Source organism: Piliocolobus tephrosceles, chromosome 8 (genome assembly GCF_002776525.5).
Source record: "Piliocolobus tephrosceles isolate RC106 chromosome 8, ASM277652v3, whole genome shotgun sequence".
In the NCBI taxonomy this organism is placed as follows: domain Eukaryota; kingdom Metazoa; phylum Chordata; class Mammalia; order Primates; family Cercopithecidae; genus Piliocolobus; species Piliocolobus tephrosceles.
Window position 1 is genome coordinate 20,339,339 of NC_045441.1, and position 17,529 is coordinate 20,356,867.

The window sequence follows — 17,529 nt, forward strand, 5'->3', positions numbered from 1 at the left end:
CCCTACAATCCAGAAGAGATGGGGGCCTATATTCAGCGTTCTTAAAGAAATTTCAGGCAGGGCATGGTGGCTCACATCTGTAATCCCAGCACTTTGGGGGGCCAATACGGGTGAATCACCTGAGGTCAGGAGTTAGAGATCAGCCTGACCAACGTAACGAAACCCCGTCTTTTCTAAAAATGCAAAAATTTAGCCAGACGTGGTGGCGCACACCTGTAGCCTTAGCTACTCGGGAGGCTGAGGCAGGAGAATCACTTGAACCTGGGAGGTGAAGGTTGCAGTGAGCTGAGATCACACCACTGCACTCCAGCATGGGTGACAGAGAAAGACTCTGTCTCAAAAAAGAAAACAAGAAATTTCAACCAAGAATTTCATATCCAGCCAAATTAAGCTTCATGAGCAAAAGAGAAACAAGACCCTTTTAGGCAAACAAATGCTATGGGAATTTATTACAACCAGACCTGCATCACGGGAGTTCTTAAGGAAGTGCTAAATATGTAAAGGAAAAAGTGTTATGGGCCACCATAAAAAGTTGATTTGTTTCAGAATTCTGATATCTGAAAAAGTTCAAGATTGGACATCTACAGGAGGGCTCCAGGCTACTTCTACTCCTGGCAGAGTAGAAGTGAAAGGGAGCTGGCCAGCACAAAGATCACATAGCAAGAAAGGAAACAAGAGTGAAGGAGAGGTTCCAGGCTTTTATCAACAAGCTCTCTTGGGAACTAAGAAAGCAAGAACATGGCTGGGTGCGGTGGCTCAAGCCTGTAATCCCAGCACTTTGGGAGGCCGAGACGGGCGGATCACAAGGTCAGGAGATCGAGACCATCCTGGCGAACATGGTGAAACCCTGTCTCTACTGAAAAAATACAAAACCTAGCCAGGCAAGGTGGCGGGCGCCTGTAGTCCCAGCTACTGGGGAGGCTGAGGCAGGAGAATGGCGTAAACCCGGGAGGCGGGGCTTGCAGTGAGCCGAGATCCGGCCACTGCACTCCAGCCTGGGCGACCGAGCTAGACTCCGTCTCAAAAAAGAAAAAAAAAAAAGAAAGCAAGAACTCACTCACCCTCTCCCCCAGGGATTCATCTATTCAGGAGGGATCTGCCCCCAGGACCCAAACACCTCCCATTTTAGGCCCCTCCCATTTTAGGCCCATCATCAACACTAGGGATCAAATTTCAACATGAGTTTTGGTGGAACAAACAACAAATTATAGCAGAAATCAATGGTGAGATGACTGTCCTAATCCAGACAAAATATCATGGCAGTGTCAAAGCTGTCAGAATCAACAACATGGAGTTACTTAGGTTAAAAAATCCCCGAGACGGGCGGATCACGAGGTCAGGAGATCGAGACCATCCTGGCTAACACGGTGAAACCCCGTCTCTACTAAAAAATACAAAAAACTAGCCGGGCGAGGTGGCGGCGCCTGTGGTCCCAGCTACTCGGGAGGCTGAGGCGGGAAAACGGCGTAAACCCGGGAGGCGGAGCTTGCAGTGAGCTGAGATCCGGCCACTGCACTCCAGCCCGGGCAACAGAGCGAGACTCCGTCTCATAAAAAAAAGAAAAAAAAAAAAAATCCCTGACAATAAGAGCTAGGGAAGACAAAGAATTCGCAAACTTAGATTGCTTTTTTTTTTTTTTTTTTTGAGTTTTTGAGACAAGGTTTCACTCTGTCCCCCAGACAGGAGTGCAGTGGCACGATCTTGGCTCACTGCAACCTCCTCCGCCTCCCGGGTTCAAGTGATTCTCCTGCCTTAGCCTCGAAAGCAGGAGAAAGAGCAGCAGCAAAAAAACTTAGTAAATATATCCGGAAGAGAAAAAGAAATTAAAGTAGCAACATTCTTAAATTCGGACAAGATACTACAAAAACTGAACAAAAAGCAAAAAAGTATTTTTGCAATTAAAAATATAATAGCTGAAATAAAACATTTAAAAGAAGGTTTGAAATAAAACATTTAAAAGAAGGTTTAGAAAGCAAATCCAAGCCCGGGCGCAGTGGCTCACGCCTATAATCCCAGCCCTTTGGGAGGCGGGCAGATCAGGTCAGGAGATCGAGACCATCCTGGCTAACACCGCGAAACCCCATCTCCACTAAAAATACAAAAAATTAGTTGGGCATGGTGGCAGGTGCCTGTAGTCCCAACTACTCTGCAGGCTGAGGCAAGAGAATGGCGTGAACCCGGGAGGTGGAGGTTGCAGTGAGCCGAGATCGTTCCCCTGCACTCCAGCCTGGGTGACAGAGCAAGACTCCGTCTCAAAAAAAAAAAAGAATGGAAATCCGAGAACCCAGGATAAAAAAAACAAAGTTATGGCCAGGCACAGTGGCTAATGCCTGTAATCACAGCACTTTCAGAGGCTGAGGCAGGCAAACGAACTGAGGTCAGGAGTTCAGGACCAGCCTGGCCAACATGATGAAACCCCCACTCTACTAAAAACACAAACAATGAGCTAGGAGTGGTGGCAGGTGCCTGTCATCCCAGCTACCTGGGAGGCTGAGGCAGGAGAATCACTTGAACCCAGGAGACGGAGATTGCAGTGAACTGAGATGGCGCCACTGCACTCCAGCCTGGGCAACAAGTGAGAAACTCCGTCTCAAAAAAAAAAGAACAAAGAATAAAAGGTTTGGCTGGGCATGGTGGCTCACACCTGTAATCCCAGCACTTTGGGAGGCCAAGGCGGGAGGACTAGGAGGTCAGGAGACTGAGACCATGCTGGCTAACACGGTGAAACCCCATACCACTAAAAATACAAAAACTTAGCTGGGCGTGGTGGCAGGTGCCTGTAGTCCCAGCTACTCGGGAGGCTGAGGCAGGAGAATGGCGTGAACCCGGGAGGCGGAGCTTGCAGCAAGCCGAGATCACGCCACTGCACTCCAGCCTGGCAACAGAGCGAGACTCTATCTCAAAAAGAAAAAAAAAAAAAAATCAATAAAAAATAAATACATAAAATAAAAATACATTCAGATGGTGCAGCTTTAAGATGGAAGATGGCTATTTACCCCAAAATCAACTATGATACGGACGGCAACATCAAGCCACTGAAACTTGAGGGCTGTTTGTATAAACTAATTAATATAAGGAGTCAATAACTTTTGTGTAATGTTGATTAGTCTAGAAACACAGCATAAGCATCAGAGGAAGTAAAAATAGAAATAGGTAAAAGGTTTCTGGAAAGTATGTTTCATTATGAACTTTCTGTACACCTGGATTTGTTACCATCTCCAAGTATTCATTTGATCTTTTTGATCTTTTTTTAAAAAAGATAAAAACATGCATAAAGAGGCTCTGAATAAGGTTTTTTATGAGTAACATAAAAAGGACTTTGCTTTGGCTGCTCAGACACCTTTTTGCTTTTTTTTCACATTTCCCACTTCCATTGCTTAAGGTTTAACTTAACAAGTGACCTTCGACTGTAAAATGAAGCAAAGTATCTGCACTGAAGTAGTGAAAACCTAAGTACTATTCTGCACAACTTCCACAAGAGGGCAGCAGAACCCCCTGAAGTAGTCTACAAAAATAACAGACCTTGATTTTTCCTTTAATTTATTTTCATGCTAGCCTTCCTTAAAATCTTTTCCTAGAAAGCACTAACTAGCTGTGACTTGGCTAGGCTTGGTGGCTCATGCCTATAATCTCAGCACTTTAAGGGCCAAGGTGGGTGAATATCTTGAAGCCAGGAATTTAAGACCAGCCTGAACAAGATTGCAAGATCTTGTCTCTACAAAAAAAATAAATAAATTTTTTGGCTGGGAGCAGTGCCTCACGCCTGTAATCTCAGCACTTTAGGAGGCTGAGGCGGGTAGATCACCTGAGGTCAGGAGTTCAAGAGCAGCCTGGCCAATATGGTGAAACCTTGTCTCTACTAAAAATACAAAAATTAACCAGGTGTGATGGCAGGCACCTGTAATCCCAGCTACTCAGGAGACTGAGGCAGAAGAATTGCTCGAACCCAGGAAGTGGAGGCTGTAGTGAGCCGAGATCACACCATTGCACTCCAGGCTGGAGGACAGAGTGAGACACCATCTCAAAAATAAAATAAAATAAACTTTTTTTAAAAAAGCTGTGACATTGTAACACAGAAACAGATAGCATCTAGATATAATTAGAGAATGGGGGCCGGGCATGGTGGCTCAAGCCTGTAATCCCAGCACTTTGGGAGGCCGAGACGGGCGGATCACGATGTCAGGAGATCGAGACCATCCTGGCGAACACAGTGAAACCCCGTCTCTGCCAAAAAATACAAAAGAAAAACTAGCCGGGTGAGGTGGCGGGCACCTGTAGTCCCAGCTACTCGGGAGGCTGAGGCAGGAGAATGGCGTGAACCTGCTGGGAGGTGGAGCTTGCAGTGAGCTGAGATCCGGCCACTGCACTCCAGCCTGGGCGACAGAGCGAGACTCCGTCTTAAAAAAAAAAAAAAAGAGAGAGAATGGGGCCAGGCACGGTGGCTCATGACTATAATCCCAACACTTTGGGAGGCCAAGGTGGGCAGACTACTTGAGGCCAAGAGTTTAAGACCAGCCTGGGAAACATGGCAAAACCCCATCTTTACAAAAAATACAAAAATTAGCTGGGTATGGTGGCATGCACCTATAGTCCCAGATACTCAGGAAGCTGAGGTGGGAGGATGCCTTGAGCCCAAGAGGCAGAGGTTGCAGTGAGCCAAGATGGCACAACTGTACTCCAGCCTGGGCAACAGAGCGAGACCCTGTCTCCAAAAAAAAAAAAAAAAAGCAAAAAGGAGAAATCAAAGTACATACCACATAACCTCACTCAATCCTCATAGTGACCCTGAGATAACCATACTATTATCATCTGTAATTTACCATTTCACAGATAAGCAACTGAAGCTTAGATGGCAACACAGCCAGATCCTGTTCCCCCGCCCAAAAAAGAGAGAGACTGGGAAGCATCTTTCAACTAGATATCTGCTGTATCTACTGTAGTGTCTACCTTTAACACTTTTAGCACTATTTGAAATTAAAACAAGTTTCATTACATAGATGTGTGATGTGAGGCCAGGTGCAGTGGCTCACGTCTGTAATCCCAGCACTTTGGGAGGCCAAGGCAGGCGGATCAATGAGCCCAGGAGTTTGAGACCAGCCTAACCAACATGGTGAAACCCCCATCTCTACTAAAAATACAAAAATTAGCCAGGCGTGTTAGCGGGCACCTATAATCCCAGCTACTCAGGAGGCTGAGGCAGGAAAATCGCTTGAGGTGGAGGTGGAGGTTGCAATGAGCCAAGATCGTGCCACTGCACTCCAGCCTGGGGGACAGAGATAGACTCTGTCTCAAAAAATAAACAAATAAATAAACATAGATGTGTGATGTGAAAGTCAGGACCATATTGGAAATATTGGTGCCATCCTTTTTTCCCTATTCCCTACTTCCATAACCATGGGCATCAATAATGGACTCACAACTTTCTCTATCCTGCTGAAGCAGAAGCAAGCTTCAGAACAAAGATCCCTCAAGACAGTGACCACCAGACACCACCAATCAGCTCTAATTGGGCATAGGAGATGTAACCCACCTACCATTGCAGAAGGGAAAAAACATTTGAGGGGAAAAGGTTGGGAGAAAGAATAAAGAGGGTTAGATGACCAATTCAGTTCACTGCTAAAGGACAGTTCACTGCTAAAGGGACTTTCTTAAAATGTCAGGAAACCAAAGGAAAAGCATCATATAAAGTTTTTACCTTTGCTGTACCAGTCTGAGAACCATAAAAAATCTTCACTCCAGACACAAAGATGTCTTTCTCTTGAAGGGAGACATAACCATTCGTCATCAAATTCTGAGGTGCTTTTGGAACAGATTTTTCCTGTAAGTTCCTGTCCTGAAAGACAAATAATTACACAAAATCCATCAAGTCTAAATAATTTCCCAACTTCAGCAGGGATGAAAATTAGCACAGATACTGACACACTTTATTTTTCTCTTAATCTGACACACAATTTTTCTCTTAATCTTTCTGGTTGTATTCCTCAAATATTAGCCCCCTTGGTATAATAAGGTCCTTCAATAGGCAGGACTCACATTTTTAAGGCTCATGATTTCCATTCCCTCCAAGAAAAAACTTTACATACTCTTATCCTATAAAGATTTTAGTAGAATAATAGTAGGAACTTATTTTCTGATCCTTAATGAATGGAAAGGCAAGAGAGGACTAGTGACCCTTAAAGGTGTAAAACAAATTTGTTTTTCATATAAAAGGTTCATTTTTCATTACAAAAAGTCTTCCTGTATCTTAAAAATGAGACATAGAAAAAGTAAATAACTTAATCCAAGATAACCTAGTCTCCAAACACTTAGAGAAGAACTTTATTTTAGGAATTTCATTAAAATGTCTAAAGACCAAACCACAAAATTAAAGGTTCCTTTTAGTGTTTAAATCCTCTATAAAATCTGATGCCTAAATACTCTATTAAAAAAAAAAATAACTCCACTTACCTGTGTCTTGATGACAATCTGGAGACAAATCCAAAGGCTAATGCTAACAGCAAAGCCCAGATAAATGTAAAACCTGTTTATCCATAATGATATTAAAGGTGAGGAGAGGTCCCATGTATCCACAGAAGGATCTAAATTTAAAATGACACACACAGGTAATTTCATTTAAAGCTATATATACAAAGATATCCATCCCGATTTTAAGAAGAAAATAAAACCAACCTTACATTCAACAAGTCAGCTAAGAAATCTAATTCAAAAATCAACTGTTGGCCGGGCGCGGTGGCTCATGCCTGTAATCCTAGCACTTTGGGTGGCTGAGGCGGGCAGATCACCTAAGGTCAGGAGTTCCAGACCAGCCTGGCCAACATGGTGAAACCCCAGCCTCTACTAAAAATACAAAAATTAGCCGGGTGTGGTGGCGCGCGCCTGTAATCCCAGCTACTCGGGAGGCTGAGGCAGGAGAATTGCTTGAACTCGTAAGGCAGAGGTTGCAGTGAGCCGAGATCGCGCCACCGCACTCCAGCCTGAGCGACAGACCAAGGCTCCATCTCGGGGGGAAAAAAAACCAACCGTAATAAAAATAACACACTATGTAGTAACGTAATAAAATTATCATACTGTTAATACTAACTCAAAGAAAAAATATAAAATTGTATCTTCACTTCGAAATGAGCATTTAGAAGCAAGAGTAGGGTACATAAAGTAAAAATACTTCATGTGAAATTGAGTTAATTTTGTTTTGTTGTGCCTGCTCCATAAAAAAAAGCTTAAGTGGTAAGAGTACTCTTTTTACTAATTGTACTTTCAAAGGCTCACGGTTAAACTTGTAAAAGATTCTCAAGTAACTGACCTTACGCCTCTTTTTTTTTTTTTTTTTTTTCTTTTGAGTGAGATATGCAGGGACCTGGCCTCAAACGTTCAACCTGGGAGCAATTTCAAAAGTCGAAGCCTGAAATTTAGGCTTTACAGGTGCAAAAGTCCTAATACACGTGGGTAAAGTGGGAGGAGTACTTTTCTGTTTTCATTGAGGGTTGGAAACGTAGTTTCCTTCTAAACTAACCCCCTAGCCTCAAAGGGCAAAAGCCAGGGCAAAAGCAGGGATCAGTCCTCCTTGCTCTCAGCGGCGGCTATCTGGTGCTGTCAAGTGCAACAGTCTCCGACGGAAGGGCACCGAGGACGCCACTCCGCCCGGAAAGGGTCTCAGTAAAACGTTTACCTCTCCTGCCGCCCCAGGGTCCTTGCCCGCCGGGTGCCCTTACCCATCCTCCTCAGAGCCGACAGGAGACTAGGATCTCGGACCTGGATAACCCGATGCTTCGCATTGGTACTGCGAGACGCACTGAGCTACCTCGCAGCGTTAGCGGCGCACCGGGTGCCTGAGGAGCTGGGGGCAGCCATGACACTGGCGGGCCGGTCCTGATTGGCTCAGAGGGAGAAGAGGTGGGCCCACAGCAAAGCCCAGAGCTCTGGGAGAGGAAGCCAGTGCCCGGTGCGCTCTCGGACTTGCTCCGATTGGCTCAGAGGGGAAAGAGGGCGTACCCAGAAATAAGCACCACCCAGAGTTCCGGGCAATGGTGCAGGAGCGCTTCCGCCTCCGTTTGGATTGGCTCAGACTGGGAAAAGGTGGGTCCAGAGAGAAATGATTGGCATGGGAAAATAAAGAGGGGAAAGGAGTGGGAAGCGGGGGAAATGCTGTGTGGACCTGTTTGGATTTCGGTTGGAATAAACCGACTGTAGAAAGGCATTATTTTTGGGAAACCCCAGGATGGACTCGCTATTAGATGATATTAAGGAATTGTAGTTAATCTCGTCGCCTGTATCTGTTATATAGGCTGAAGTATTTAATGCTGAAACCATATGATGGTTTCTTTAAAGTACCCCCAACCGGCCGGGCGCGGTGACTCAAAGCTGTAATCCCAGCACTTTGGGAGGCCGAAGCGGGAGTATCGCTTGAGCCCAGGAGTTCGAGAGCAGCCTGAGCAACATAAGTGAGACCTCGTCTGTACAAATTTTTTTTTTAATTATTTATTTAATTAAATCAGCTTGGCGTGGCCGCTCACACCTGTAGTCCCAGCTACTTGGGAAGCTGACGCTGGAAGATCGCTCGAGCCCAGGAGGTCGAAGCTGCAGTGGGGCCATGACCCTGCCACTGCACTCCAGCCTGGGTGACAGAGTGAGACTGACTTTAAAAAAAAAAAAGTGTAAATAAAAAAGCAACAAAAAAATGAAAAACGAAGAATAAAACAAAAATGCAATATGTTAATAATTTGTTGAAGCGGGGTGATGGGTCCATGGAAGGTTCATTTCACATTTTTGTCTACATTTTATGTTAAAATATTTCTATTATAAAAGGGTGAGTAAATAAAAATATTTATTATAAAATAATTGTATTATAAAAAATATTTTTATTATAAAGTGGGTCTGGTCCTTGAATTCCGCGGAACCAGGTGGTGCCAACGCTGTGTTTCAACCCGGCCACTAAACATCTGCGAGCATCCTGTCAGAGCTCTCAGCTCATTGGCGAAAGTAAATTACGTCAAAGAAAAGCACCTCCTTTTTTGGGCGTAGAAAGATGGCGTAAAAAGCCACAATGCGCAGGCGTCGTCGCTCACTTTTCGCCTCCCGGCTTCCGCCCCACCTGACGTCTGCGCAATAAGGCTGCCGGGCGCACTGTGGCGGCCGCCTGAAGCTAGTGAGTCGCGGCGCCGCGCACTTGCGGTTGGGTCGGTGCCGCGCGCCGCTGGTGGTCTTCAGGCTGGTCCGTGCGGGTCTGCCCCGGTTCGCCGGCTCCTAGGTCTTTGAACAGCCGTGATGTCGATCTTCACCCCCACCAACCAGATCCGCCTAACCAATGTGGCCGTGGTACGGATGAAGCGCGCCGGGAAGCGCTTCGAAATCGCCTGCTACAAAAACAAGGTCGTCGGCTGGCGGAGCGGCGTGTGAGTAGCCCCCTCCCTCGGGCCTGGGCCTGGGCCGTCACCTCCGAGGCGGCCTGTCTCTGCCCAAGTCTAGTGAATGGGCCAAGCTGAGGTCTTGGCCGGGGAGAAAATGGAACATTCCTGCTGTCAGCATGAGACGTCGCAGTACGAGCTTGGCTTCTAAGCCAAGGGTTCCTTCTTTATTGTTGGTTCGGATTGGGTTGTTGGTTTGGGGTTTTGTTTTGTTGGTGTCATAATAGCTGCAGCCAAGAAATCTCATAATTGTGGTCCTTTTCCCAGAATAATGATAGCTGAGAACCTAGTCTTCCGAATACTGTCATAGTTGTGGATACATCTGGTGTCACAGATCTCAGTAGCCCTAGCAGTTTGAAGTGCGTAGTGTCTTCACTGCTGCCATCTAGGGATTGGCATTCCGTGGCAGCAGCTGTCCGCACCCCACCCCACCCTTGGTGTTTCTTACGTCCTCCCATGACATTTTTCTCCAGTGAGCAAATGGTAAGGCAAATACGGTTCTGAGTTTTGAAAATGTTTCCTCAGGCCGATGCGGGCAGATCACTTGAGGCCAGGAGTTCGAGGCCAGCCTGGCCAACATGAAACCCCGTCTCTACTAAAAATACAAAATTAGCCGCTGTGGTGGCGCATGGCTGTAATCCCAGCTACTCGGGAGGCTGAGGCAGGAGAATCACTTGAACCTTGAGGCGGAGGTTGCAGTGAGCCGAGATCGCGCCATTGCACTCCAGCCTGGGTGAAAACAGCGAAATTCCGTCTCCAGAGTGGGGGTGGGCGGGGAAGAAAAAGAAAACGTGCTCTGGACACTAAAGGTCATCAGGGAGATTTGTTGTGTGTTGCCGTTCATGTTGTTGCCATCTCATATTTAAATGTAAATGCATGTCCAAGTTTGAAGTATATTCACGTAGGACTTTCTCTCCTGCCCTCACAAGGGAAAAAGACCTTGACGAAGTTCTGCAGACCCATTCAGTGTTTGTAAATGTTTCTAAAGGTCAGGTCGCCAAGAAGGAAGATCTCATCAGTGCGTTTGGAACAGATGACCAAACTGAAATCTGTAAGCAGGTGGGTAACAACTGCAGCATAGCTAACCCTAATAGCCATTTATAACGTACTTGTAGGTATGTTAAACATTAAAGGCCGTTTTTTTGGAGGAAAGACTAACAAAGCAATAATGGGAGCTGCACAGTGTCACTTCTAATAATAAAGAACTTGGTGGTTTTGTTTGTTCGTTTGTTTTTTGGGTTTTTTTGCCACAACCTCCTGAAATCAAATTTTCTACTAAATTACTTCATTTTTCTATAAATTACCTCATTTATAGAATGTGGTATACCTGAAAACTGAATTTGTTTTCAAATATTTCATCTTTCAGACCCTTTTTTTTGGAGACAGAGTCTTGCTCTGTTGCCCAGGCTGGAGTGCAATGCACTCCACTGCACTCAGCTTACTGCAACCTCTGCCTCCTGGGTTCAAGCAATTCTCTTGCCTCAGCCTCCCAGGTAGCTGGGATTACAGGTGCCCACCACCATGCCCGGCTAATTTTTGGATTTTTAATAGAGATGGGGTTTCACCATGTTGACCAGTTTGGTCTCAAACTCCTGACCTCAGGTGATATGCCCGCCTTAGCCACCCAAAGTGCTGGGATCTCACTGCGCCCAGCCAAAAAATTCTTGCATCTTTTGGGCAAAGCCCAAACCATTACTTACATATTACTAGCTGGAGAGGATGAAATTTAATTTTCTCCCCAGCTACTCATTTTTTGTGGCTAGTTAACAAATAGTGTATGATAGAGAAAGATAGTGATTTCTTAAATGTGTTGGCATTTTTTTAGATTTTGACTAAAGGAGAAGTTCAAGTATCAGATAAAGAAAGACACACACAACTGGAGCAGATGTTTCGGGACATCGCAACTATTGTGGCAGACAAATGTGTGAATCCTGAAACAAAGAGACCATACACCGTGATCCTTATTGAGAGAGCCATGAAGGACATCCACTATTCAGTGAAAACCAACAAGAGTACAAAACAGCAGGTGAGTGGTTTCTCATGTCATCAAAATACAGCCTTGGAAATCAGTTTTCTCTGAAGAAATCATTAAAATAACGGGTCTGGGGCCAGGCATGATGGTTCACGCCCGTAATCCTAGCACTTTGGGAGCCAAGATGGGAGGATTGCTTGAGGCCCGGAAACAGCCTGGGAAACATAGGGACGCATGCCCCATCTCTTTTTTCTTTTTTTGAGAGAGAGAGTCGCACTCTGTTGCCCAGGCTAGAGTGCAGTGGCACGATCTTGGCTCACTACAATCTCTGCCTCCTGGGTTCAAGCAAGTCTCCTGCCTTAGCCTCCCGAGTAGCTGGGATTACAGGCATGCGCCACCACACCTGGGTAATTTTGTATTTTTAGTAAAGACGAGGTTTCACCATGTTGGCCAGACTGGTCTTGAATTCCTGACCTCAGGTGATCTGTCCGCCTCAGCCTCCCAAAGTGCTGGGATTACAGGCATCAGCTACCATACCCCTACCTTTAATTTTTTTAATATAAAAAATTAAATTAAAAAAATGGGTCTGCATGGAAGCAAGCGGGTAGAAGGTTTGAGAAAGAGATGGAGGAAAAGGACGGCGTTGTAAAGATAGGTAATTTTTTTTTTTCAAGTAAACACAAATATGTATGTAGGACTTTCTTCCTCCTATCCAAATAAAACTTTTAAAGACAAAACTTGAGTTTTTAAAGGGTCATTTTTAACACCTCTTTTTGAATTTTTAATTTATATATAATTCACATACCATAAATTTCACACTCGTAAAGTGTGTACACGTTAAGTGGTATATTAACAAAGTTTGGGGACCTTCCCTGCTACCTGGTTTGAGAACATTTTCATCACCACGAAAGGAAAGTCAGTATCCGTTAGTACCATCCCCCATTTCCCCCCACAGGCCCCTCCCAACCACTAATCTCCTCTCCTTATGGACTTGTCAATTCGGGACATTTCATGTAAATGGAATCATACGATATATGGCCTTTTCATGGTTCATACATGTAACCTGGATCAGCATGTCATTTCTTTTTTATGCTGGAATAATAGCCCACTGTATGGAAAAAAACACATTTTGTTCATTCATTTCTCAGTTGATAGATATTGGGTTGCTTTCAATTTTGAGCTATGATGAAGAATGCTGCTATGAAATTTGTTGCATGTTTTTGTGTAGACATACGTTTTCATTTCTGTATACCTGGGGACTACCAAACCTTTTTCCAAAACAGCCGCACCATGTTGCATTCCCGCCATCAGCGTTTACAAGTCCCAGTGTCTCCACATCCTCAGTAATGCTTGTCATTGTCTACCTGTTTGAGGATAGCCATCCTGGTGGTATCTTGTTGTGGTTTTGATTTGCATTTCCTTAATAATGATTTCAGCATATTTCCATGTGCTTATTGATGCTTCATCTGTCTGCTTTTGGGAAATCTCTGTTCAGGTTCTTTGCCTCTTTTTTTTTTTTTTTTTGGAGATGGAGTCTCACTCTGTCACCCTGGCTAGAGTGCAGTGGCACGATCTTGGCTCATTGCAAACTCTGCCTCCTGGGTTCAAGCGACTCTTCTGCCTCAGCCTCTTGTGTAGCTGGGATTACAGGCATGGCGTGTGCTACCACACCTGGCTAAAATTTTTTTTTTTTTTTTTTTGTATTTTTAGTAGAGAGAGGGTTTTACCATGTTGGCCAGGCTGGTCTCGAATTCCTGACGTCGTGGTGCACCCGCTTCGGCCTCCCAAAGTGCTGGGATTACAGGCATGAACCACTGCACCCAGCCTTCACCCTCTTGATAGTTTTTTTTTTTTTTTGGAGACGGAGTCTCACTCTGTCCACCAGGCTGGAGTGCAGTGGCGCTATCTCGGCTCACTGCAAGCTCCGCCTCCCGGGTTCCTGCCATTCTCCTGCCTCAGCCTCCCGAGTAGCTGGGACTACAGGCGCCCACCACGGCACCCGGCTAACTTTTTTTTTGTATTTTTAGTAGAGACGGGGTTTCACCGTGGTCTCGATCTCCTGACCTTGTGATCCGCCCGCCTCGGCCTCCCAAAGTGCTGGGATTACAGGCGTGAGCCACCACGCCCGGCCTCTTGATAGTTTTTTGAAGCACAAAACCTTTTCCTCTTGATAAGTCCAATTTTTCTATTTTTTTTTAATGGTCACTTATGTTCTTAATATTATACCTAAGAAACCATTACCTAATCCAACTACATGGAAACTACTTTGTTTTTGAAAGCCTTATTAAATAATATAGTAGAAGAAATTACATTCTCGATTTTGTCTTGGTAGGCTTTGGAAGTGATAAAGCAGTTAAAAGAGAAAATGAAGATAGAACGTGCTCACATGAGGCTTCGCTTCATCCTTCCAGTGAATGAAGGCAAGAAGCTGAAAGAAAAGCTCAAGCCACTGATCAAGGTCATAGAAAGTGAAGATTATGGCCAACAGTTAGAAATCGTAAGAGTCAAGTATTTTCTTTGCTTCACGTTACCTAAATAGTGTATTCTCTAGTAATAAATTTGTAGCAAACATTTAGACGTTGTAAACAGTCAGATATTTTCATAAGACTAAAGGTTGGTCAACCTTGTTTACTACAAAACATTTTATTTTTTTCCCAGCGTTTATTTTTCTCATACATTATGCGTAGTGTTTTAGATACATTATTTTAGCAAATTTAGCAACCATTTAACATAAGCCACTTGAAAATCGCTATTTTTAGTAGAAGGTTAATAACTCCAATTACCTTAAAAATTTTGCAACAATTAGTACAAAGCACACTATGGAAATTTACGTTAAGTTTTCAGAGATAGCTCAATTGCGTGCTTTACTCTGGTGCTGATCATAATCCTAAAAGACGTAATCCCAATGTTGAAATAACAAAAAAATCAAAATCCCTAAAGTCCAAAGCCTGAACTTCTAAAATCTTGAAAATTACAGTTCCAAAAGATTGAATCCTGGCTGGGCGCGATGGCTCATGCCTGTAATCCCAGCACTTTGGGAGGCTGAGGCAGGTGGATCACCTGAGGTCAGGAGTTTGAGACCAGCCTGACCAACATGGAGAAACCCTGTCTCTACTAAAAATACAGAATAATCAGGTGTGGTGGCACATGCCTATAATCCCAGCCACTCAGGAGGCTGAGGCAGGAGAATCGCTTGAACCTGGGAGACAGAGGTTGCAGTGAGCCAAGATTGCGCCATTGCTCTCCAGCCTGGGCAACAAGAGCGAAACTCCATCTCAAAAAAAAAAAAAAGATTGAATCCTGAATGATGAAATTCTGAAAGCTGAATTCTGGCAAAAGGATTAGCACTCTTTTCAGTTGTATGCAAGATAGTTGCGTCTGCTTAATTGCATCATGTTAGGCAAAGCTAGGACCTTGTTATTGTCTTCATTTGGAAATTAACAATGGTTTAAATAGATGTGTCTCAGTGCCAGGTTGATGAGGGGTGGAATTGTGGATATAATTTTAGGTGTCAACCTGACTGGAAAGGAATCCCTAGAAGCCTGATAAAGCATTATTTGGGGTGCGTCTATGAGGGTGTTTCCAGAGGATATTAGTGTGTGAACCTCATCACACTAAACACAGAACATTTTAAAGAAGCAGTGAAACCATTAGGTCCTTATGACCTCACCCCTTAGCTTCAAACACAGTGTAAATTCAGCTGTCTATAAATTCATGTTTTCAGGGCTTTGCAGCTTTTCTATTTATTTATTTTTATTTTATTTTATTTTATTTTTTTGAGACAGAGTTTCACTCTTGTTGCCCAGGCTGGAGTGCAATGGCGTGATCTCAGCTCACTGCAACCTCCTGCCTCCCGGGTTCAAGCGATTCTCCTGCTTCAGCCCCCTGAGTAGCTGGGATTACAGGTATGCGCCACCACACCCAGCTAATTTTGTATTTTTAATAGAGATGGGGGGTCTCTCCATGTTGGTCAGGCTGGTCTCGAACTCCCAACCTCAGGTGATCCGCCCACCTTGGCCTCCCAAAGTGCTGGGATTACAGGCATGAGCCACCGCACCCAGTCTGCAGCTTCTTTTTGAAAGTAAATTGAGTATGTGAGTATCCACTGTAGATGTGAATTAACCCATCTGACACTACTTGAAGTTCTAAAATCTTTGCAAAACTGTACGCATGGGCCGGGTGCAGTGGCTTATGCCTGTAATCCCAGCACTTTGGGAGGCCGAGGCTAGCAGATAACCTGAGGCCAGGAGTTCAAGACCAGCCTGGCCAACATGGTGAAACCCCGTCTCTACTAAAAATACAAAAAATTAGCCAGGTATGGTGGCAAGCACCTGTAATGCCAGCTTCTTGGGAGGCTGAGGCAGGAGAATCACTTGAACCCGGGAGGCAGAGGCTGCAGTGAGCTGAGGTCACACCACTGCACTCCAGCCTGGGGGGCAAGAGCAAAACTCTATCTCAAAAAAATGAATAAATAAATAAACGTATACATGGTCCCTAAATAAGTCTTCACATTGCTTTTTCTCCTTCATACGTGGAGGTGACTTTATTGAGCTATAAAATATAATGCTAAATTTTAGTATAAGGATGAGAGTTTTCTAGTTTGTCCCTTCCATTTACAGCTGAAGAATCAGAATAAGTGTTTAAACATAGGGATTAATGCCTTGTCACAGGGGCCTACATGGCTACTTGAGGGCAGAAGCTGAATTGGAACCGAGTGTGCTGCCCTACCCATTGTCTTATGTATTGTACCATAGAACTGTGGTATTATTAGAGATCTCTGGAAAGCATTGTGTTTGCCTTAAAGGAAGTTAAAGCTGAGTTTCTTCTGTGTATTGCTCATCCTCATGTTTTAAACTGCTACGTTAAATGTTTCAGGTATGTCTGATTGACCCGGGCTGCTTCCGAGAAATTGATGAGCTAATAAAAAAGGAAACCAAAGGCAAAGGTTCTTTGGAAGTACTCAATTTGAAAGATGTGGAAGAAGGAGATGAGAAATTTGAATGACACCCATCAATCTCTTCACCTCTAAAAACACTAAAGGGTTTTTGTTTCCGACAGCACTGTTTCATGTCTGTGATCTGCCAAATACTTGCTCAAACTATTTGACATTTTCTATCTTTGTGTTAAGAGTGGACATGGCAAGGCTTTCCTACATAAGTATAATAATGTGGGAATGGTTAGGTTTTAATTATAAACTGGAGTCTAAATCTAAAGCAAAATTGAAACTCCAAGATGCAAAGTCCAGAGTGGCATTTTGCTACTCTGTTTCATGCTTTGACAACTTTCCAAAATGAAAGTTATTTGAGGCAACTCTTGTGGGTGAAAAGTTATTTATACGGTAGAGTAAGATTATTAGGGACAGGTCTATACGACAAAAGGGGGAGTCTTTCCTAAAAAAGAAAACATAGGATGCTTCATTTCTACTTAATGGAACTTACGTTATGAGGGTCATTATGCTTGGATGATGTTCCTGATTATCTGAGACAGATATAGAAAAACTGTGCCGGACTTAAATAATTTTCATTGAACATGCTGCCATAACTTAGATTATTCTTGGTTAAAAAATAAAAGTCACTTATTTCTAATTCTTAAAATTTATAATATATATTAATATAGCTAAAATTGTGTGTAATCAATAAAACCACTCTTATTTTTATTAAACTATGGCTTGTGTTTCTAGACAAATTCCTAACTCCCTTTCTTTTCTCTGTCTGTGTCTGTGGTAGGGTTAGGGAGTTATTAAGAGAACTCAATAAGTCAATATGAAGAGTGCTTAGAACAGGGCCTGTTCTTGTAAATACCTGAAAAATTTTTGCTAACACTTGGGATGTAACTGAAGAATTATTGTAGTATTTAAACACGTAAATGGACAAGGTGCAAGCTTTTAAAAATCTACTTCAAGGCCAGGGGAGGTGACTCACACCTGTAATCCCAGTACTTTGGGAGGCTGAGGCAGGCGGATCACCTGAGGTCAGGAGTTCGAGACCAGCCTGGCCAACATGGTGAAACCCCTATCTCTACTAAAAATACAAAAATTAGCCAGGCATGGTGGTGCACACCTGTAGTCCCAGCTACTCAGGAGGCTGAAGTAAGAGAATCGCTTGAACCCAGGAGGCAGAGGTTGCAGTGAGCTGAGAACATGCCACTGCACTCCAG

The 17,529-nt window shown here is 44.0% G+C and overlaps 2 protein-coding genes across 2 annotated transcripts in view; one reads left to right on the top strand and one right to left on the bottom strand.

Moving 5' to 3' along the window:
- Window positions 1-7,887, bottom strand: part of LOC111547030 (S-adenosyl-L-methionine-dependent tRNA 4-demethylwyosine synthase TYW1) — a 256,839-nt gene extending 248,952 nt beyond the window's left edge. Inside the window, exons 1-3 of the mRNA XM_023218654.2 lie at window positions 7,710-7,887; window positions 6,448-6,578; window positions 5,696-5,833 (exon numbers count right to left, since the gene is read on the bottom strand). Coding sequence (XP_023074422.1) covers window positions 5,696-5,833; window positions 6,448-6,578; window positions 7,710-7,713 — 273 coding nt within the window. The 5' untranslated portion in view covers window positions 7,714-7,887. The remainder of the gene's footprint in view (window positions 1-5,695; window positions 5,834-6,447; window positions 6,579-7,709) is intronic.
- A 1,125-nt stretch (window positions 7,888-9,012) lies between these two features.
- On the top strand, window positions 9,013-17,039 carry SBDS (SBDS ribosome maturation factor). Its single transcript, XM_023218652.2, has 5 exons — window positions 9,013-9,389; window positions 10,331-10,460; window positions 11,227-11,427; window positions 13,706-13,870; window positions 16,249-17,039. Exons 1-5 carry the CDS (start codon window positions 9,262-9,264, stop codon window positions 16,375-16,377), a joined length of 753 nt encoding a protein of 250 aa, XP_023074420.1. The 5' UTR covers window positions 9,013-9,261; the 3' UTR covers window positions 16,378-17,039.
- Window positions 17,040-17,529: the final 490 nt, after the last annotated feature.